The sequence below is a fragment of the Gavia stellata genome, chromosome 2 (assembly GCF_030936135.1).
Source record: "Gavia stellata isolate bGavSte3 chromosome 2, bGavSte3.hap2, whole genome shotgun sequence".
Lineage (NCBI taxonomy): Eukaryota > Metazoa > Chordata > Aves > Gaviiformes > Gaviidae > Gavia > Gavia stellata.
In genome coordinates this window covers 88,540,004-88,561,256 of record NC_082595.1, presented here as the reverse complement: position 1 = coordinate 88,561,256, position 21,253 = coordinate 88,540,004, and the positions used below count along the sequence as shown (strand labels likewise).

At 36.1% G+C, this 21,253-nt stretch overlaps 1 protein-coding gene across 1 annotated transcript in view; it reads right to left on the bottom strand.

Annotated features, from left to right (window-relative positions):
* The window catches only part of CSMD1 (CUB and Sushi multiple domains 1), a 1,256,706-nt gene that overhangs the window by 431,416 nt on the left and 804,037 nt on the right, over positions 1-21,253 (bottom strand). The window contains exon 8 of the mRNA XM_059835885.1: positions 1,737-1,824. Within this exon, the coding sequence (XP_059691868.1) occupies positions 1,737-1,824 (88 nt within the window). The remainder of the gene's footprint in view (positions 1-1,736; positions 1,825-21,253) is intronic.

Genomic DNA, 21,253 nt, shown 5'->3' with positions numbered 1-21,253 from the left:
TTCTGTCCATTGCCTCTAGTCCTGTCACTGTCCACCTCTGGGCGGAGTTTGGGTTTCTCTTCTCTACATTCTCCTGTTTTGTTGCTGTAGACAGCAACAAGGTCCTTCAGATTCTCTTAAGGCTGAGTAAAGCCAGAACTCTCAGCCTCTTATATGTCTGTGCTCAGGCTCCCTCACCATCCTGATCTGCTGAACTTACTCTGGTATCTATAGTTAATGGAGTGAGAAAGGCCCCTTCAGGTGTGAATTCATGCTATTCTCTATTAAACATTTAGGCTATGGGGTTTACTTTTTCCAGAGATGCTTTTCACTCTCCACTAATAACAAATTGATCCCTTAATTCTTTCAACTAAGTATTTGATTTGCAGGAATTCAGAAGAAGAGGTATGCTCTGCACCCTTTATGGCTATGAGAAAACACTCAAGCAGAGGAGGGAAACTAAGGCATACCTGAACAAGCAGTAAAGTAAAGTACTCTCCAAAGTAACAGTGGAAGTATACAGGTATCCCTTGGATGAATACACGCAGACATTTTAATACATCTTGAGAAAGAGTTCTATTTCAGTATCCCATTTTTACCTAGTCTTCTACCAACTGATGCTTCTCTTCTCAATACATCAAGCATTACTAAAGACCTGGATAAAAATTATATTTGTTTTCCTAAAACAGCAGATATTTGGACAGCAAGTTCATACTATATTTTTGTATCATACAATTTTGCTTGCAGCAGCTATACTTGCCAAGTTGATTCAGAATATATAGAAGAGGATAATAGCAAACACCTAGACAGATTGTCTCTCTCTAGCCTGTTTATTGAGAAGCTTATTTCACTTCATTATTTTTTAAAACACATTTAAGCGCTGTCCAGTTGCTAATGAAATCATGACTTTAAATATAACTGATTCTCTTAACATTGGAGTTATTTATGAGTTCTCAAACTCCTTTGAGGGTAAATAGAGAAAAATCCAAAAAGAGTAGGTCAGTCAGAAACAGAATAGAATTTTAAATTATTTTTCCCATCAGTTATGCCTTAGCTTGGAAGAGCCTTGATTCAGAAGCCAGGTTTGATTAACTTGCTTTTTGGAATTGCACAGAACTTTGCACAATTCCTTCTAATTCCTATGAAGTTTTCCTTTCCATTTACTCTTAGGTCTGGCTGTGCATTCCCTGCTGAACAATTTATAAATCTCTGCTGGAGCTGGAGGCTCCCATCTCCTTTCTTTGAGCCTCTTCTCTGCCATATCTTGAAGTCTCTGCTTTTTTCCCCCAACAGGGAAAGAGCAACCTTCCTCCTTTCACTGTAGGGGTCCATTTGACCTCATCTTCTTTTTTAATTAATATAACAGAAAGCTGAAAACTAAAAAAGCAAGGAGATGGCATTCATCACAGCCTCAGACACTGAATTTGCCATGTTTCCTAAGCTTTTTAACAACTTTTATATAGTGGGAAAACAGACAATTCTCTCTGCTGCTTCTTCTGTGCTGTCCACAGAGTTCTGCCTTTCCTACACAGACAAGATCATTAAGTTCTAAAACTCCTATTTCAAATGCATTGATTTAAAAAATAAACAAACAAAACCAATTCAAGACAAGCAATGAACTTGAGCTATTTTGACAGTGACTCAACACATTTAAAACTAGGGAAACAAATATATAGCTGTAGTTGCATGCTCTCTCTCTATACATGCAACAGGAAAATACCTTCCTCTTGGTCATGTAGAAAATTAAATGTGCCTACCTGAAGTCAGACCCCACCCTTTTCCCATTTTCAGGAATTCCAGGATCAGGACATGTGTCAGATGCAATTGCATCCCCACCCTGGGTCACTGCAAAGTAAAGGCAAAAAAAATTTAAACACGCAGCTGTAAAGATGACTCTTCACTTTTCCCCTACATTAACTTCCATGGCCTGAATTTAACCATATGCATATTCATAATTTTTTCTTGAAACAGTATAAATTATTACCAAAAAGACACCCCATATAATTGATTCCTTGGGTGTATTGTTTATTTCCTTTGGTTATGATTAAAAAAAAATGTTTGGCTTCTGTGGGAAAATAAAATGATTGATTTCCCATGGTCAGTCATCTTTTTCTGGATATACTAGGATCCACGGCTTTTCTCAGACAGGGAAAACAACATTTCATCAAGTCACTCTCTGAAATATTCACAACACACCCTTGTAAGATTAAGATAGTATGAGAAAATAAAATCTCATTTAAGCTTCTGTCCATGATAAGGCTTGAAACAGAAAAAAACCAAGAAGCCAACTTTAATACAGAAATATTTTTATGACGATAAAGTTAATCTCAGAAATATACAGAAAACCGCACAGAGCCATGCATTTGTAACCAGCTGAATATGTGCTCATGCAAACGAGGCTTAAAATCTCTGTTTTGTGTTTTCAGGTAGGAATAGAAAGAGAAGGTATCCTATACTGTTCCATTCCTTTTGTTCTCCATTCTTTCTCCCTCCAGACTGTCAGATACTTAATTAACACTTGTATATAAATATATAAAATTATAGTCTTTTCAAAACTCAAAATAATTTGAACATTCAATTTTCACTTTTTTCTTATTCATTTGTAAAAAGGTATTTAAGGCATATGTGGAATTCAAAGTCATTAATCATAAAGAAAAGACATAAAGTAACAGAGAACAACACCATGAATATACAGAAATCATGAATACACATGTGTTTTCTATCCTGCACATATGCGCATGTGTGTCCACGCATAGTTACACTCCTCCTGTCTTTCTGTTTCCTCCACAGAAGAATAGAGCTAGTAGAGATTTGTGGATCACATTTTTAATCTTAAAAGATTTTTGGGAAAACTTTAAGGACAGGGCAGAACATTCTTCCTGAATTAAAAAAAGTTAGTTGGAATATTTTAGCTGCACAAAATGAATTACCCAAGCCTGAGTGGATTACAGATGACAGCATTACAGCTGAAAGGTGATGAGAGATTAGCTGTAAAAAATGGCTGGTTTTCCCACATAGTGATATGCTTTCAAATTGAATACAGTGACAAAGAGAGTGGTGACAAGCAGCATATATACAACCAGATGGTAAGAGCTACAAATCATTATGTCTGTTTTGGAAGCATCAGGGACAATTAAGTTATATAGAAATCCAAAGTTTTACAAAAGAAAATTTAAAGAAATTAAAAACCGCATTACGGCACTACAAAAATATAACTAAAACAAAGCACTTGTAAGTATCAAAATGCTTGACCTGAACATAGGTTCTTCTTAAAGTAGAGAAACTGCAACAATTACAGTATATTTCAACATTTGTCTATAGTCTTTTTTTTATTTTGGCATATAGATTGTTTTAAATATATAGGAAAGGAAAGGAATAATCTCTTTCTCCACATCTTTTTAACACTACTTATTGTATTGTATACTGTTTGTCCCAGAAATATTTCTTTAAACTAGGTTAAGAAATATTATGATAATCTCAGAAATGTTTTGGAAACAATTAAAAATATGTTTTACTTATTATTACTTTATTTCCTGATAAATAAAAAAAACCAAGCATGAGTAAAAATCCAGTTCAGCTAAACAAAAGTATAGCATCTGGAATTCACCATCTTGAAAACACTCCAGACAAAGAGCCGAATTCTGCTAGTTTCACTAATATTACTTAGACTGATAAAGATTTGTGTGTGTGTGAATAAAGGCTTTCAGAACAAGTTTATACTAGCTAGTAAACATGCATTTTATTCTGAGAATTTAATTTTGTAGTTTCTTGGGAAGTGTCAGCATTGAAATGTTGTTATAGTCAAAAACTGATCTTGCTAGAAAAGCAGCCTGCTTGTACACTGATGTTCCTTAAAATAAATAATTTTCCTACTAACATTTCTTCAATCTTTTCAGAAAAAAAACCCTTCAAATATTTACTACTTTTAGCACAGAAGGGTAGCTATGTTAGTGGAAGTGAAGTTCAGTTTTGACTACTGAATTACCAAAACACGAAAATAAGCAACATGACTGATATGGTTATTAGACATATAAGTTTTACTAAACTTGACCCTTATGGTAACAACAGTAATACAAGGTGGAGAAGACAGCCTTTGCTATCATGTTTTAAGAACACACACATTGCAGTGAAGCCACCTCCTTCTACAGACATACATACAAAAGGTGTAAGTATTTCGTTTGGGACATCAGTAAATGTTGACTGAGACCTTACTCATAGCACAGAATGAAGTGATCTCCACAGATGGATGACAACCTTTGCAAAATTTTCTTCTCAGCCACTGCCTTCCTCTGTCAACACGCTCTCACACCAGTATCAGGGAAAGATGATTCAGGCTATTGTTTACCCAGAGAAATACTGTCTCTTGAAACAGAGCAGGTATCACATGTCTGGGACGCGGCACATCTTCCTGGATGTCTACAGGCCTTGTTAAACATAGCCCAGGTTTTAGCTTCTACTTTCCCCAATGAACTGTCAAGTGATTTTTAACAGATGGTGGTTGTATGACATGCTGTCATAACAAAATAAATCCAGTTCCCTGTAAAACAAGTCTGTCTGATTTTATCTTTCCAGATGGGAAAAAAGGAACAAAAAAATTTCTCAAATTACTGAAACCATTTATTACTTTTAGTGGTTCAGAGACACCAGGGACTTCAATGCATTTATGAATATATGTACATACTTTTAAATGTTAATATACTTAAAACCTTTACCTGCCTGTATTTTGGAATTCACCTAAAAATTAGATTTTAAGATTTTTTTTAGTTCCAACATTTGTTAGCATTCAAACTGAAAATAGATGAAAAGATGCCCAAGTGAATCCCTGTCAGAGATCTTTATCTTCCTCTGTTTCAATCTTGTCATAGTTCCCTTTTATCCAAAGCTATGAAGTATTATCTACTGCTACTGAGATCCATAACATGTGGGAGGAGAACGTATCATTTATTTGAGTATCTCACTTCCAGAATATGTTTAAACCTTGCAGCCTCTTTCTGAAAGCATGTCTTAGACATGTCATCTTCTATTCATCCAGTCACATGCCCAATCTTTCACTGTTTTTCCTTTAAAGAAAAAGACTTTTGTATGCCATTGAGAGACCCATGTCTTACCTGTTTATACTCTTTCAAAACAATACTGTATAAAGTTTCATTTACCTAGGGTGTTATAGTGTTTCAAGCTTTTTGTGTGTGCCTTCTGATTTTTCCTTCTTTATCATATAACACTTAAATTGCTTCTTGTTATTTTCAAAGCTCATTCACAGGCTATCTGTATTTTAACTATCATCTCAATTTCCATTTTAGAATTTTAACATATCAAAACAATGAAGGTAGTAAGGAAAATGGAAGGTAATTTTGCTATTTAAAGCTTGCAAAACTTAGAAATAAATACCAGTTATGCAGAAACTTTGGCACAGCTATGCACTAATCAGTAGCATTTATCTGAAAATGCTAACAATGTTCCTCTGTATTGTGAATATAAACTAAATATTTATAAACCTGTATTGACAAATAAATTTAGAACTAGCCTAAATAATACCAGCGTCTCTCAATACATTCTTACTACATTCCTAGTATACCCACTCTGTTTTAAAAAGAAGTTTAAGAGTATAAAATCCTGGCAAATACCAAAGTAAGATATTGCTTTACAGAGATAATTCTTCAGACTGTATCCCAGCTGCACACAGTTCTTCAAGGAACCATCAGCTAGAGAAAATGGTGTGTTCCATGAGACTAACATCAGAAAAAGTATTTTAAGTCACAGGGTAGGGAAAACAGTGAGGAAAGATTCTAGTCAGGTTTGTTTTTTTTTTTTTAAATATTAGTTAGTGTAGAGTCTAACAGAACTCTGCCTTTCTCTTTTTTAACAGAGGGTTTGAAAACATCAAAGATGCTTCAACCACCAGACATGTCTTTAATATAGAGACAGAGCATTCTCAGTGGATGCGGCTTAACTCTGGAACTTCTCAACATGCCATGCTATTATATACTGCAAAACTTAGGTATTTTCAGGCCTTTGTGCAGAAGTAGTTGAAGAGAAGCTGTGAGCTCATTAACGTGATGGACAGCTTTTCAGTATATATACAACCTCTATGGTTAAGACTGGTGATTTAAATTTCTATTTGATAAAAAAAAATCTATTATTTCTTTACTGACTGAGAATAAATCAACACAATGTCTTCCATTTTCTCAGGTGGGATCATGCAGACTGGAGTTGCCACAGCTTTGGAGGTCATCTTTATTGTTTTACTTGGTATATAACATAGGAAGAATAGAACTCCTTTAAGATGTTTCACATGTCCTGATTCTAACACAATAGTACAGAAGAAAGACTGGCAGTAACTGTAAACAGAAGTCAGACTTTAAAAAGTTGTAATCATAATAATAAACAATTAGCAGATACATTGATATTTTAATTTAGCTCAGCATTTGGGAAGTGTTTAACTCTAACCAAGGAGCCATATTAGGCCAGAGGAAGGGATGGTGCAACATATGTTTCATGCAGCAAGATGAGCAACATGAGATCTCCCTTGTTATAATATCGGTTCTACTCCAGGCAAGCTGCTGTGCCTTAGATGCATTTGGAATCTGAATATACATTAATGATCTACTCATGCTCATGTAAAGCATGTGATGAAATGCTTTGAAGGGCTGGGTTTTGAAGCAAAAAATTATTATGTATAGATGAATTATACTGCATATCTTTCTTCGGTAGCCATTAGGTTAGTAACAAATATTTGGCGTTCGTGCTTCAGGCTGCAACACCTATCATTTTAAACTTAACAGATTTTGGCAGTCTGTCTGGCCATTTACTCATTCTCCTAGTGATATCACCAATATATAGAAAGGTTCTGGATTTAAAAAAAAAAAAAAAAAAGAAGAAGATTACATAAACCCAGGAACACTCATTCCTTCAATAATTTGTTTTGAATAATTTTCAAATTAAACCCAAAATTGCAAGAATCACCTACAAGAAGGCCTTGTCAAATACTGGATGGAGGCTAGAGAAAACACCCTAAACTTCACCATGGAAAAATATTATAAGAAATGGCAGTTTTTCTAGAGCAGACTGACAAGTTTGTAAACTGAGCAAGACTTTACAATGAATGAGTACTTTATCTCTCTATTATGATACAAATAAAAGCTGACATATGTAAATATGAAACTCTTTCCAGCCAAGAAGTCACACATAAGTGCAATGACACTGTATCAATGAAACGAGATAACAGATGTATTAATTAATGTATTAGAGCCACAACTCAATTATTTGTTAAGCTCCTTAGATTTACTTTTATTTACTTTTTAATTTCTGAAAAGATTGATTCATATTAAAAAAGAAATCTAACCGTTCTAGACATAGTTTTGGACATTAAATAATTATGCTTCAAAAGTGAATCCAAAACATTTCAATTATTCTTTATCAAGTGTACATAAATTACTTGTTTCACATAATGATGAATAATGTGATTGCTGGAAAAGAAAAAAAGACATGTATGCTTAATATCTTGACATGACAGTACATGAAAAAAAGGTATAAAAGATCACCATTGTATAAAAGAACTGAATATACTGGGGTTGTTTTGAATTTAGAAAATTGTAATTAGTGGATGAAAATAAAGATTTTAGAAGACAAAAGCTTCAATCCACAAATACATTCAGAGGCAGAATTAATTTAATGAAATTTTCCACCATAAGTTTTGCTGCATTTGCTCTAAAATGTCAGATAGCCCCATCCTGAGGATAATTTCAAGCTTTCAAAGTTTTTGACTTATCCAGATCAAAATAAAAGACTGAATTTGAAAATAATTTTAATCGCCAGACTGCATATACAGCAGGAGGTCTTTTTTTGTTTGCAAAGAAAGACATTTATCAGGAGGCTTCTCATGTGTTGCACTTCTTAACAGCACATAAGCTTTAGCCATTTCAAGATAGTGTCTTACTGCAAATAATAGAGCAGCAAGTTAGGGTCATGATTAAACTTGCTTATAAACAATCTCTTTGTACACACTAAATCATCTGTGTTAGATTTTATTTTAAAAACTATGAGACAGTCAGAAAAGGACAAAACAGTTTGTTTTACATGAACACATGCATAAAAAGTCACAGTTAGTTATTTCAATAATTTTGGCCTACATAATTTTGACTGCATTAAAAAAAGTGATAGTTTGTTTTGTCTCTTGAACTCTTCACCAAATTAGAGGACATAAATTGGATTTAACTCCTTTTTTTTTCCTTCTATCTCTTTTGCAGAAAAGTATTAAGTTGGAACTCTAATAATGAGACACAAGGGCATTACTCACATGGGTGTATGAAAGTATATGCTTAGTGACAGATATTGCCGTATAACTAAGTAAGATCTCAGACGTGATAGAAAATACAAATCTGAGTAGAAATAATAGCTGCAACCAAAATACCATGACAAAAAAATATGTATTTCAAATGGACAAAGAAATATAAAGAGTGCTATATAATATTTTTCCATACAATTTCATCCAGGCTTTTAGAAGAGAGGAAAACTACTATTACAAAATGAAAAAAGTCCATATGCTCCATCATAGGCTTTAAGTAACTCCTTTAGTAGAAATAGAAGAACACTGATTTGTTACACACAATAGAAATAAACCTACATGAAACTTATTCTAATGAAGAAGTGATAGATTACTGAAACCCAGAAAGACAGACAAGAAGATAAGCAAGGAAGGACAGGTAATGAAAGTTTTGCAGTTCCACAACATAACTACTTTCAAGAAGCTAGTTCAAACTCTTTTTTCCTTAATTTACCTATGAATTGACTAGAATGTTTAAATACTGGAAAATATGGTCATGTTGACACCAGATGATGTAAGTGTATAAACCCATTCTGGGCAGTTATACAAGGAGAAACTGTTATCCAAAATCTGCCCAGGTGAATCTGGGCCCAGAACACTCTTACAGATGGCACTGAGTTTTTTCAAAATGATTAACAAATCTTCCAAAGTATTGTTCTATCAGTTCAGCAAGCTGTGGACAGCTGCTAGATTTCATTTAAAACTGAAGGTCTCCAGTGTTTCTCACTATAAGAGTATTTTAGCTTTGAAAATTTGTGAGGAAAGTTTAAACATCCCTCTTGCTTTAAAAAGTCAGATAAAAAAAAAATTACTCATTTCTGCAACAGAAACTATAAAAAACCCCTTATAATTTTCACATGCTAAAGATAATTCTTTCAGCTTTTTTTGAATAAGCTCTAGCATCTTCACACATTAGGAGATCATCATCCCACTAGATTGCAGCTGTCACCACTTGGTTAAAATACAGGATCTCTGTAGTTTACCAATATATTTATGGCACTCCTTTTTCCAGCAGCTGGGGATTTCTGCCAGTAGTCTCATACTTGCTATAACCAAAATAAATAGCTGCTATGTCCCACTTATCCTTGTTATTCCTTAGTGATCACAAGGCCTGAGAATAGATTGCCTTTACATAAAACCAATAGTGGTTTTGTCCATTCTTAGAGAGTGAATCAGAAGTTAAAGAAAAGAAGAAAAAGTTTCTTCTCATTTTGTTTTGTTCTGGTTTAGTTTCCCAAGGGAATTTGACCAACTCTCCCTTGCATCCATCTCTGTTTTCAGCAGCTGAATATAAGATTTATTCCAGGTTAATGAGGCAACTTAAGGCTCAACAGTTGCACAGCTTTCCGTCAGTCTGGAAGTTTATTAGTCCAGCTTTTCTTGAAGTCCTGAAGAGCCTGCTCACTCATAACAACATTTGTTTTTATATTTACCTCTAGATCAATACAACAATTTAAATAAATATATTTTCACATAGCTAAGTAATTAGCTATGGGGAGAAATTGTTAAATATTTACCTTTTTAGTGCAATAAAACATTTGGATTTTAGCCTGATTAAAATACTATTTACAGTGTAGAAGTGAAAGGATCAATTTTAGTTTTAGCAGTAAGTTATAATTTAAATATATTTTCCCTATGTAACAGTATATATCGGGAACTGGAATATATCCTGTTTTCCCCATTTCTGTGGGGAAATTCCTACAAGTCACACAAAAGCTACAGTTCAGGATCAGATGCATTTGCCATATATACTTGGGTGGGGTGGTGGGGCGGGGGGGCTGGTTTAGGTCTTCCACAATGCACAGACAGTTATGTGAACCTCCTGAGATACTGTTTGGCTCATTAAAGGTAAAGGTGCATCATGAAAGATGGAGAATCCTTCGATAATTGAAAACACCAGATTTTCACAAGTGTTGAATTCATCAGACCTTAGGAACAGACAACAGAGCTTGCAAAAACCAGGCCGACCATACTGAAAACATGTGTCTGAGTTATTTCAACTGATGATCCACACACAAGCTATTATTGCTAACAAGCACAGTTTGTTAACTTAAGTGCATGAAAACTCTGATGGCTCTAAAAAGCTGAAATTTTCCAGTGAGTGAAGTTCACTCACCAATGTTTCAATACAATTCCAGCAGATGGAATGTACAAGTTTACATTATGCTTGCTTTTAGTTAAGAAATTTACATCATAAACTACAGTAAGAGTACCTTAAGACTGCAAAATCTATCACTCATTAAGACTTGCCTGAACTGAAGCTATCCATGCCTGAAAATGAAAAGACCCATTTTTGTCTTTTCATTTTAATTTATGATTTATGGAAGACACCAATTTAAAAATATTGGCCCTTCATTAATCCCAATACTTAAATGATGATCTATATCACATCTTTATATTGCTCAAGGTCATGAAGGGAAGACAGACAAGAAACTGTCCCACATCACTGCATAACAACTTTTTTTTACTGTCTTTGTGACTTACTTACTGTAAAACTATTTAGTGTTCACCTATAGTCATCAAACCTATTAAGTTCTTGTAACATTAAAGATATTATTATAAAAGTGTTATAAGCTCATTAGTCATTAGTTTTCACACTGTACTTTGGATTCCAGTGTTATTTCATGATTTGCTGAAGGTAATGATATTTTTGCACCAATTGCAAAGACCAAGCTTTGACTGCAAAATATTTCAGTCATGAGAAATTATTTTATTGTCCTAGTATTATATAATACTCAAACACAAGGAAATGGAAAACTATTAAGTCAACAGATAAAATATCAGTAATGATAGGGGGTGCAGGATTTTATCTGATAGGGAAATTAAAAAAAACCAAATTCTTTAAAAAATAAATACATTACCATTTATTTTTCACACCACATGACAGGAAGGGAAAGCAAAAACTTAATGTGAAAATGCAATCACCATTATACATTTCTCTTTTGCAGACCACACAATAAGCGACATGTAGGCTTAAACACATAGCTCAGAGTAAACAGAGGTTTTGCTTTTTCCAGTACCACTTCATTCAGAAATGTAGGAAATTCAGTAATCTACTTTGAAATGACAGAGCTGATGAAGAGTCAGTAATAAAGAGCAATTTTATGGGATATCCAGAAGCATTCTTTTCAAAAGAAATAAACCCAACATATTGTTTTGTCTCAGTGGCTTAGAAGTTTGGAAAATTCCATTTTTCACCAGCATCAGGTTATAAACTCACCCTACAATGCTATTTACTTGTAAATATACTGCCACTTTATAACATATTTTATTGATGCACAAGGCAGTATTTTTCTTTTCCTTTAGAAATAGCTATCTAGCGTCTTATTTGGCACTGCCATTTCTGCAATAATCCTGAAGGTGACTATAATTTTTAATTTTTTATATCAATAAGGGTTAAAATGACAGTTTTTAAATAAAATTATAATTTCCTTAATTAGTTATTTAATGTACATTTGTCAATCAATGCATTACCCACTTTTTTAGTCTGGTAACTGATACTGAATTTTTGGTTGGCTTTTCAGAGTAAAACACATTGTGTAACAAATCTGAAGAGGTAACAAAACAGTTAGCCATGGGCATACTGCATTGATAATCTAATTTTTCAATGTAACCTTTAGGATTTTGCACTGAATTTATATATATTGGTCCACTGTCCAAGATTTGCAGAATTTAATCAAATAGGCTTTGATTTTGAGAAAGAGCATAAAATTAGAAAATAACTGCTAACTACAGGACAGTCTAGTGGGGTGGAGCTGTTTATATAGAAAATAAGATAAACTGATACAGAAAAATTCAGTTATCTGGACTTCCTCTGACTTCTTTTGTGACTTTGAGCAAGCCATTTAGGACCGCATCTTAGTGAAACCTAAGTAGAACATGGAAGCTTGTGACCAGAGCTATTCCTGAAGTTTCCTGTTGAGCTGCTCTCTAAAGTTGGGACCATTTAAATTGTGAGGGGTCTTCACTTTCTGCCTTTAAGTTTCCCCTACTTAATAGCTGCAGTTTTGTACTTACCAAGAAGTGACATCTCTTAACAGTCCTCTTGACAGGACTAAGCATTGTACTGTCTTTCTCTCTCACAGTTAGAGCAAACAGATGAGCTCAGAATACCTCTAACGTATCACTAAGATGACTGAATTTCTCAAGATATAAGAAACACACCAGCTGATGATGATTCTTTAGAGGTGCAGCTTAGTATTTAGAATAGTTAAAAAAAAAAAAAAAAAAAAAAAAAAGACCAGCATTCAAATACCTGGAAGTATTTAATTCAAGTTAACTTATTTGGTTTTCTGTATAATACCCAGGTCATAAAACTACTGGTACATCGGTGTGGTTAGTTCTCTCCCCTTCTCTCTTATTGAAATTAAAACATTTTGGGGGCAGGGGAAGAACTTATTTCGGTCAGAGAAAAAAAAAAAATCCATAAGAATGAGTATTATTGTGTAGCATGAGAAAGACAGATAGTGAAAGACATGAATTTCAAATACTGCGGTGAGCACTTGTTTTCGGATACAATGTTAGGAATTAATAGATAAGTAAGCAGTCCTTGAGGTTTTGAAATTTCTACTTTGGCTTAAACAGGACAGCTGTACACTTCCTATATTATCCCCCAAAATCTTTAGCCTGCTCTTGAGCTATTGTTCTACAAATACTTGTAGATATTCTTCTAGGAATACTTTTAGATATTATTCTAGTACTTCACTAAATGATCTTCTGAGTAAGTTTTGGGAAAGAACATTGTTAGCTAAAACCAGTTCTAGAAAAAAAAGGGTATTTGTCTTCCTGGAAAGAAAGATTCCAAGACGTGGTGTATTGGGTTTGCGTGGCAATGTTTTGGTAGCGGGGGGCTACAGGGGTGGCTTTCTGTGAGAAGCTGCTAGAAACTTCCCCTATGTCTGATAGAGCCAATGCCAGCCGGCTCCAAGATGGACCTGCCCCTGGCTAAGGCCGAGCCAATCAGCAACAGTGGTAGTGCCTCTGTGATAACATATTTAAGAAGGGGGGGAAAAACTGGGAAACGGCAGCCGGGGAAGAGAGGAGTGATAATATGTGAGAGAAGCAACTCTGCAGACACCAAGGTCAGGGAAGAAGGACGGGGAGGAGATGCTCCAGGTGCCGAGGCAGAGATTCCCCTGCAGCCCGTGGTGAAGACCATGGTGAAGCAGGCTGTCTCCCTGCAGTCCATGGAGGTCCACGGTGGAGCAGATATCCACCTGCAGCCCATGGAGGACTCCATGCAGGAGCAGGTGGATACCCGAAGGAGGCTGTGACCCTGTGGGAAGCCCACGTTGGAGCAGGCTCCTGGCAGGACCTGTTGACCCGTGGAGAGAGGAGCCCACGCTGGAGCAGGTTTGCTGTCAGGACTTGTGACCCCATGGGGGACCCACGCTGGAGCAGTCTGTTCCAGAAGGACTGCACCCCGTGGAAAGAACCCATGCTGGAGCAGTTTGTGAAGAACTGCAGCCCATGGGAGGGACCCCATGCTGGAGCAGGGGAAGAGTGTGAGGAGAAAGGAGCAGCAGAGTGTGATGAACTGACCACAACCCCCATTCCCCATCCCCCTGCGCTGCTTGGGGGGAAGAGGTAGAGAAAATCAGGAGTGAAGTTGAGCCCGGGAAGAGGGGAGGGGTGAGGGGAAGGTGTTTTTTTAAGATTTGGTTTTATTTCTCATTATCCTACTCTGATTTTGATTGGCAATAAATTAAACTAATTTCCCCAAGTCAAGTCTGTTTTGCCCATGATGGTAATTGGTGAGTGATCTCCCTATGTCCTTGTCTCGACCTATGAGCCTTTTGTCATATTTTCTCTCTCCTGTCCAGCTGAGGAAGGGGAGTGAGTGAGCGGCTGTGTGGTGCTTAGTCCGGCTGGGACTAAACCATGACACATGGTCTCCAAATGGATCAAACTGCCTCTGTTACATGGAGTAGGAGATTTAATTACTGTTTTCAGCATTTCTGAAGAGCTGAATATGTCATGCTGTTACACAAAGTGAGAATACAGAGCATAGTTAGAGTGAGGCTGCTCATTCAGGGTACTGACCACTCTGAGTATCTTAATTCTCCATGAGGTTGGATACACTGCCAAAATTTAAATCAAAGCAAGAGTAAGACCAAGGAGCAAGGTACTGGGTCAGGGATAGGAAGCCAGCAAAGGTTGAGTACTTCTGTAAGAGATAGGGATTTTCAAGGAAAAAGGATAAGCCTATGCATCAAGGTCAGCACAAGCAGTTTTCACAGACAAGACTGGCAAAGACCGCAGCTTGTTGAAGGTTTTTATACTGTGCTTAATGAGTGGCTCAATTGAACTAAACTGAACAACAGAGAAGGAGTAAGCACAATGTTGCAAGCTCAGAATCCAGTTCAGAGCTGGAGAGCATTTCTATGGCCACTGACCTCCCCTGTTCTTTTAAATTCACTCTAACCATAGTTGATGATTTTGAATTTTCGTATTTTGTTGTTTTATTCTCTTTGGAGAACCTGTTGGCTCACCGGAGGACCCAGAAGCACATTTGAGAATGATATTTATGTCTTTCTTAATTACTAAACAGTGCATACTGGCCACAATTTACTTTGCTATTAATCCAAGATAAAGTGAACAAAACCGTGATTTACAGATGGTTAAATAGTTTTTCTGCTCAATCAGTGTGGTGGTTTTTTTTCTTTTATTCTTTTCCACTATTTGTTTCAGCATTCCTGAATGCTCATAAGACAATGTTTTTTCCAGTTCTTTCGATTTCTAACAGCTCTGATGAACAAGATTAGAAGGGAAAACTGCCAATGACTCAGCTTATTGAAACAATAAAGGAGTAGGAGTTGCTTTTCTTTTCAGGTACCTGCTGAGGGAAATAATGTTCTGATACCAAAAGCAAAAATAAAAGAAGTTCTGCAAATTGGTATATAGCAGGTTTAGTAGGTGTGATCACTGTGACACACAGGTAACGTGAGGGCAAACATGCTTACAGTGACAGCAGGACTGAATTCTAGACTATATGTTAAACAGCATGATCACTAACATTTCAATCTTTCCACTGATTATGTTTATGGGTGAAACTGAGCAAAGCCAATACAAGATCTGTCCTTTGCTCTACCTGCCTCAAACAAAATAATAATCATATTATAAGCATAAAAGGGGTCAGTAAGAGACTGACTCTATTAATAAGTGTTTATCTCCTGGTTCAAGTGAAAAGAAAGAGATGAGGCATTCCAAAGACATAAAATTTAACAGAAAAAAGCTATTAACTTTAAAGATCTGATTTCTGTGCTTAATACTTCAGCTAAATAGTTTTAGTGGCATTTTTTCAATAAAAGACATATTTTATTCAGTTATAAAATAAATAATTACATGTATATACATAAATTAAGTTTCTAGGGCTAAATCTACACTGCATGGTAGAGCTTGTGACTGAAGTGCAGTGCTGACATTCTAAGAACTGTATATAACTGGCTAGAATAAATATCAAATGTTTGGTTACCATGATTGTAAGGGGTGCACAATCCTTCCAAGAAATAAAGCAAGTATATTCCAACTAAACTTTGCATTATTGCAGTTAAATTTCTGTAAGTTAAATCTATAAACAATCTGTCTGTGGATACACCAGAAGCTGGGTAAGAATTACGGTTCCCAAGAACTCCCAATTTAATATTTAATACATAACCATAGTAGATGGCTCCTCTGGTGGTCATTTTATCTTCTAAATCCACAAAGGGCTTCATGTTTAAAGTAGCATTTACAAGGCTAAATCCAAAAGGACATAATGGCCATTTATTTCTGTGAGCACCTAAAATTCAGGTAGCTTTTTTTTTTTTACTTCACTTTGTGCAAAGGACATCTGTTCAGAAGAGAGACTATTCCTTCTGCCGATCTGCCCACATCTATTAAGAGAAAGTACTGATCTGCACTTATTTTTGAGTGTCTCATTCCAGAAGGGACTTCAGAATTGTGAATCCTTAGTACAATGAAGCATTTTCTGACAACTTAGTATAAAATGCATAACTCTAGAGATAGGATTTATGACATATATTTTTTTATAGTAGTTATATTACTGTATGCACTTTCCAGGCTCCTACTCAGTGAAAATGACTGTGACATTGTGTGTAAGCATCAGGATATATATGGAAGTTTGTATAAGAAGGACCATACCAGAAAACTCAGCACCATTTTTTCTCGTAAACATATGTTTTTAACACTTCTTCCAGACTTGGTTTAAAAAAAAAAAAAGTAATTGTTTGTATTCCTTACTTGAAAGTGTCCAGTAGCTATTAAGATGACCTAAATTGACATTTAAATACTATGAACCTGCAGTGTGGATATTATATGACACTACTTCAAAAGACAGAATTCTGCCTTTCATACCGAAGCGCAAGAACTAGAATAGCAGCAGTACATAATTTATCTTGATTTTTTTACGCAGAGTAGCTCAGAGCATACTTAAAATAAAACTAGAATGCCATGTGCCCTAAATTGTCTAAACTGCTGTAATTAGGGACAGTATTCAAAAAGAGAAAACCGCTGTATCATAGATAAGTGAACAATCTCAGAGCAGAACATTTCTCCAAATAAAAATAGATGGTCCAACATTTTTGCTAATTCTGAAAAGGTACAGTTTCAAGTTATAGAGAGATTAAGTAAAAAATGGTCAAAATAAATGCTATTCTTTTGTACACAATGATGTGCAGCTGTATACAATATCTCAGACTCTGGATGTCTTTAAAATATACAGCACAAACATTTAAAACATTACTTCAGCTTGGCTCTTTTCCCCCCTTCATTGAGATTAGCAGTGTGGATGTCAGCTGCAACAGGTTTCCTCCTACTCTTCTCACAATGACAATAATAATAAAAAAAAAACCCAAGTAATTTATCACAATTTTCTATGGTATCGATGTGTCAGATACACACTTCGCTCTTGAATATGTAACCTCAATCATTCTGGCAGGCCTGTTTATTCAGGTGAAATGCCAAACTGATAATTCATAATTCCTTTCCCTCTTTCTTACACAGAGTCAGCAACTTATTCATGTCAACCTGTTAATTCTTGAGGGAAAGGGGCAAGGAGGTTATATTGGCTCCTGAAATATATTCCGGTCCTCACAGTGTAAATAAACTGAGACAAGCTTTGAATAAGCAATGTTTTTGGTCCCAAAACAAAAGGAGAAGAAAAACAAAGACTTCATTTTTTGAGGTTTTGCCCATTAATCACCTTTTAAAGATCACCATGCCTTCCTTACAGCTGCTTAGAGAGTTGAAAGACACTATCACTACATAAAACTGAGATTTTTTGATTAAAGCATGTTTCCCAAATTAATTCAAAGATATAGCTGTTTGCACCCATGAGTGAAGGTATACTGTTCAGATGATCTGCTCTGTTGGGTGGTTGGTTGGGTTTTTTTTAATCACAGATAAAATACATTGTTTTATGGATCAACTCATATATTCTGTCTTTACATGTAATATGATGGCATTAGTAATTCAGCCAGGAATTTGGTTAACTTTTGATAAATTTTGAATCGTCCTTCTTGAGAATCTAACTGTGTTAGTCAGATTCTCTAAAGTCTTCCAATGTGATGGAAGAATCTCCCTTGCCTCTTTAAACCAGTCCAAGGTACATTTTATCAGTGTCCCATTTCTAGCTAATATCAGAGCAATTCTGCTTTACATCTGTGTAAAACGGAGCTCATGGTAATTAATTGACAGAAATGATCAAATACAGTCCATGAGCCTTTTGAAGCTAGCTCAGCATGAAAATGTACTCAAAAGTCATTATTCTTTTCCCTAGATAACTTGAAACAGATATTCTGTAATCTTGTTGCCACTCCCAGAGTTTCTTAAAAATGAGAATTTCATTTTGAGATCAATTTAGAGATGAATACTTACTCCTCTTTCTGAGGCTGATAAGTCTCATTACACCCATGACAGCCTCCAGCTGTTAAATAGAAATATGAATCGAATGTGGACTACTGATATGAAAAGCCAATTCCATTGCTTTCACAAAAGAAACAAGTAAGATCTAGTTAGGTTGTGATTGCAGCAATCATATTTTATTACTGTATTAGGATTTGTAGGACAGTGGCCCCCACACTAATAAACAAAACCACTTGACATAGGGCTATGTTATTTGACATCTGTGCATATAAAAATGTCAGCCAGGTGAAATAACCACTGCACTAATTGAACTGGGCCATACGAAGCAACACACTGTAGCATTCAAGATCTCTATGACAATGCATTTCAGCTCCTTTAAACTGAAATGCAGTTACTTATCAGAGAGATCCAAGAATCACTGTCAATAGTTAGAGATTTTATGTCCTGCATGTCTATACTCACATTGTACAAAAGATGTATTGTATTCTGCTGGAAATATTCACTATCGTAATTGTCTTTGGTACATAAGGACCCACTGTAACTGGGATTTATGTCTTTTTCTACATTGTCCCATAGCTGGGAACGGGGAAGGAAGGGCAGATGGGCAGAGACCAGCACTGCCAGCAGTATTTGTGGCTGGTATTGCCACACCAGTGGCAGCAGTAGTGGCAGTAGCCACCAGTAGCAGAGTGACTAATGCTTCTGAAAATATTCAGATGGCTTAATGGAAAGAAAACGGACTTAGCAGATCACCCCATGATTGCTCTGTATGGTCTTCATGAGCCCCTGCCAACAGGTGAAAGCAGAAAATAATTCACAAGTTGTCTTTAACCTAGTTAGAGAATCAAGTAACCATAACTGATTGCCATACTCTTCGTAAGTTGCCTTCCTCTTTTCCCTCTATTTTTTTTTTGTTTTGTTTTGGCTTTTTTATTCCTGCAGAAAAATGAAGGTTTGTCCTTTATTGTATATCCCATGGGCTCTGATGTTTAGAAACCCTGGCGTCGTGGGTGAACAGCAGAAGAGCAGCTGCAGAAGTGGAACAGCAGCAATTCACATCACCTCCAGCCTGTGTTCGGATTATGTCCAGAGGTCTACAAGGGTCACTGGGAAGGAAGCGTACTCTGCCTCTTTCTTGCAGCAAAATGGCTAGGTCCTGTATTTCACCTCAAAATGCACAGGACTGCCCAGAGTTCTCTATTCAACATGAAATGCAAGATTTTATCCTGCTTGCATTTGTCCTTTTAAGGATATACCAGTCAAAGGGAAAATTCTGCTCTGCACACAATGCAAAAATGTAAGTTTTTACCACATAGAAACAGTACCCGTGGCAGTCAGGGTAAAATGAAAAATGAAACATGGCACGAATAAACAAATGAAAAATGTCATGGTTGTCTGTTCTATGTGAGTTAAGAATTGTATTGGGTTCACATGCCCAGGCACTGGCATCGGGGGACAGCAGTGCGGCCCCTGTGAGGAGAGGCCGGGGCTGCCCCGTGCCGGACACAGCCGGTTCCAGCCGGCTCCAACCCACCCACCTCAGGGCACGGCTGAGCCCCTCAGCCACGGTGGTGGTGCCGATTTAAGAAAAGATACATATAAAGAGAGGTGATGGTCCAGAACTGGAATGGTATTACTCTAGGATTCTGCTTCTGTTTTGTACAGATGATCAGGTGAACTTACACAAACCCCTTTAGCCTGGACCGAACTTTAGGTATTTAAATGAGAGACTTAATAGGAAGTGCCACCAACCTTATGAATGCTTTTAGAGGTAACTATTTCTCCCTCTCTATAAAAAGACTTAGGGTAATAATATTCCTAACTGAACAAATCCATACCTAAAGTGAGCTAGGGTCAAGCCAGAGCCCCTTTTCAGTGTTTAAAGAGAAAAAAAATAACCAGTTAGACACTCTAGCTACATGGGGTTTTGGCTTCTGTACAAATTTATACATGTTCTCATTCTGAGTATTAAGTACTTAAAGGAACCATTCCCTCCTCCCATCAGCATTCACTAATCCCTTTAGATGTTCTTTCCTCTCCAGTTTTTATCACATAACATAACAAACGTTGATTAGAGGGAGGCATTTATTATCAAGATCAAATTGGTACCTGAAGTGGTTGAAAAATTCTTACTGTTAGTAAGTAAGCTTCTTTATTAGTGGTTTGTCCTGACAGATAGGAAAACATCAATGTATTATTCATTATCATATAAACAGGTATTTATATTGGTAATTCACATGTAAAATCACTCTCTTTTCCATCATCAGAAATGGAATCCTAAAAGTAAAGTTTGGTTTTGTTGTTTGAGTGATTTGAGTATTTCAGAGTTTTATGAATGCAAAAATACAGCTGCATACACATATTTGAAGACCTTGCACATTAGCCTTTTTGAAATCTTTAAAACAAAAAAAAAGCACTAATTTCCATTTGATATTTTCTAAAATAAAGGACTGTCAATCTGATTTATCCAAAATCACAGAAGGGGAAACAAAGGGTGGTCCAGCTGGCTGATTGCCATCCACACTGAACCCTGGCATAATAGCATTTGCTTTTGGTGGTACTGGAAACAGCTTTTAAGGTACCATGTGAGAACTCCTTCTGCAACTGCACAGACTCAGGCTCTTCAGCCCATGAGCACTTAAATATACACACCTATGGAAGCAGGAAATGGGAACAGAAAGAGCAAAAAATATCTATGTGGTTGTCGTTTTTTGAAAAATCTTTAAAAGCTGTTTTCCAGTTCTCATTTCCTCCCCCCAAGCAGTCAAGGAAGGAGTGCCTCATGGTGCATAGGACTTTTATATTCAGGTGGTAGCATTAAAGTAGCGTACAAAGCCTAACAAACAAATGTCCTATGCAGAGCATGAATATGGCATGGCTTTTGTTTCTTCAGGCTGTTACAGCCACCAACTGTATAATTAATGTTCAAAAATTAGCTTCTAGGCCCCACCACTGAAAAGCCTGAAGCTGTTTTTCAGTCTACTTGTCTCTGAGCCTATTGAGTGTATTTGCTGAACAATTTGTGAGTAGACTTTTAAAAGAAATCAAAACTTATGGGCAACAGTAATGATCTAGTTCTGATCTACT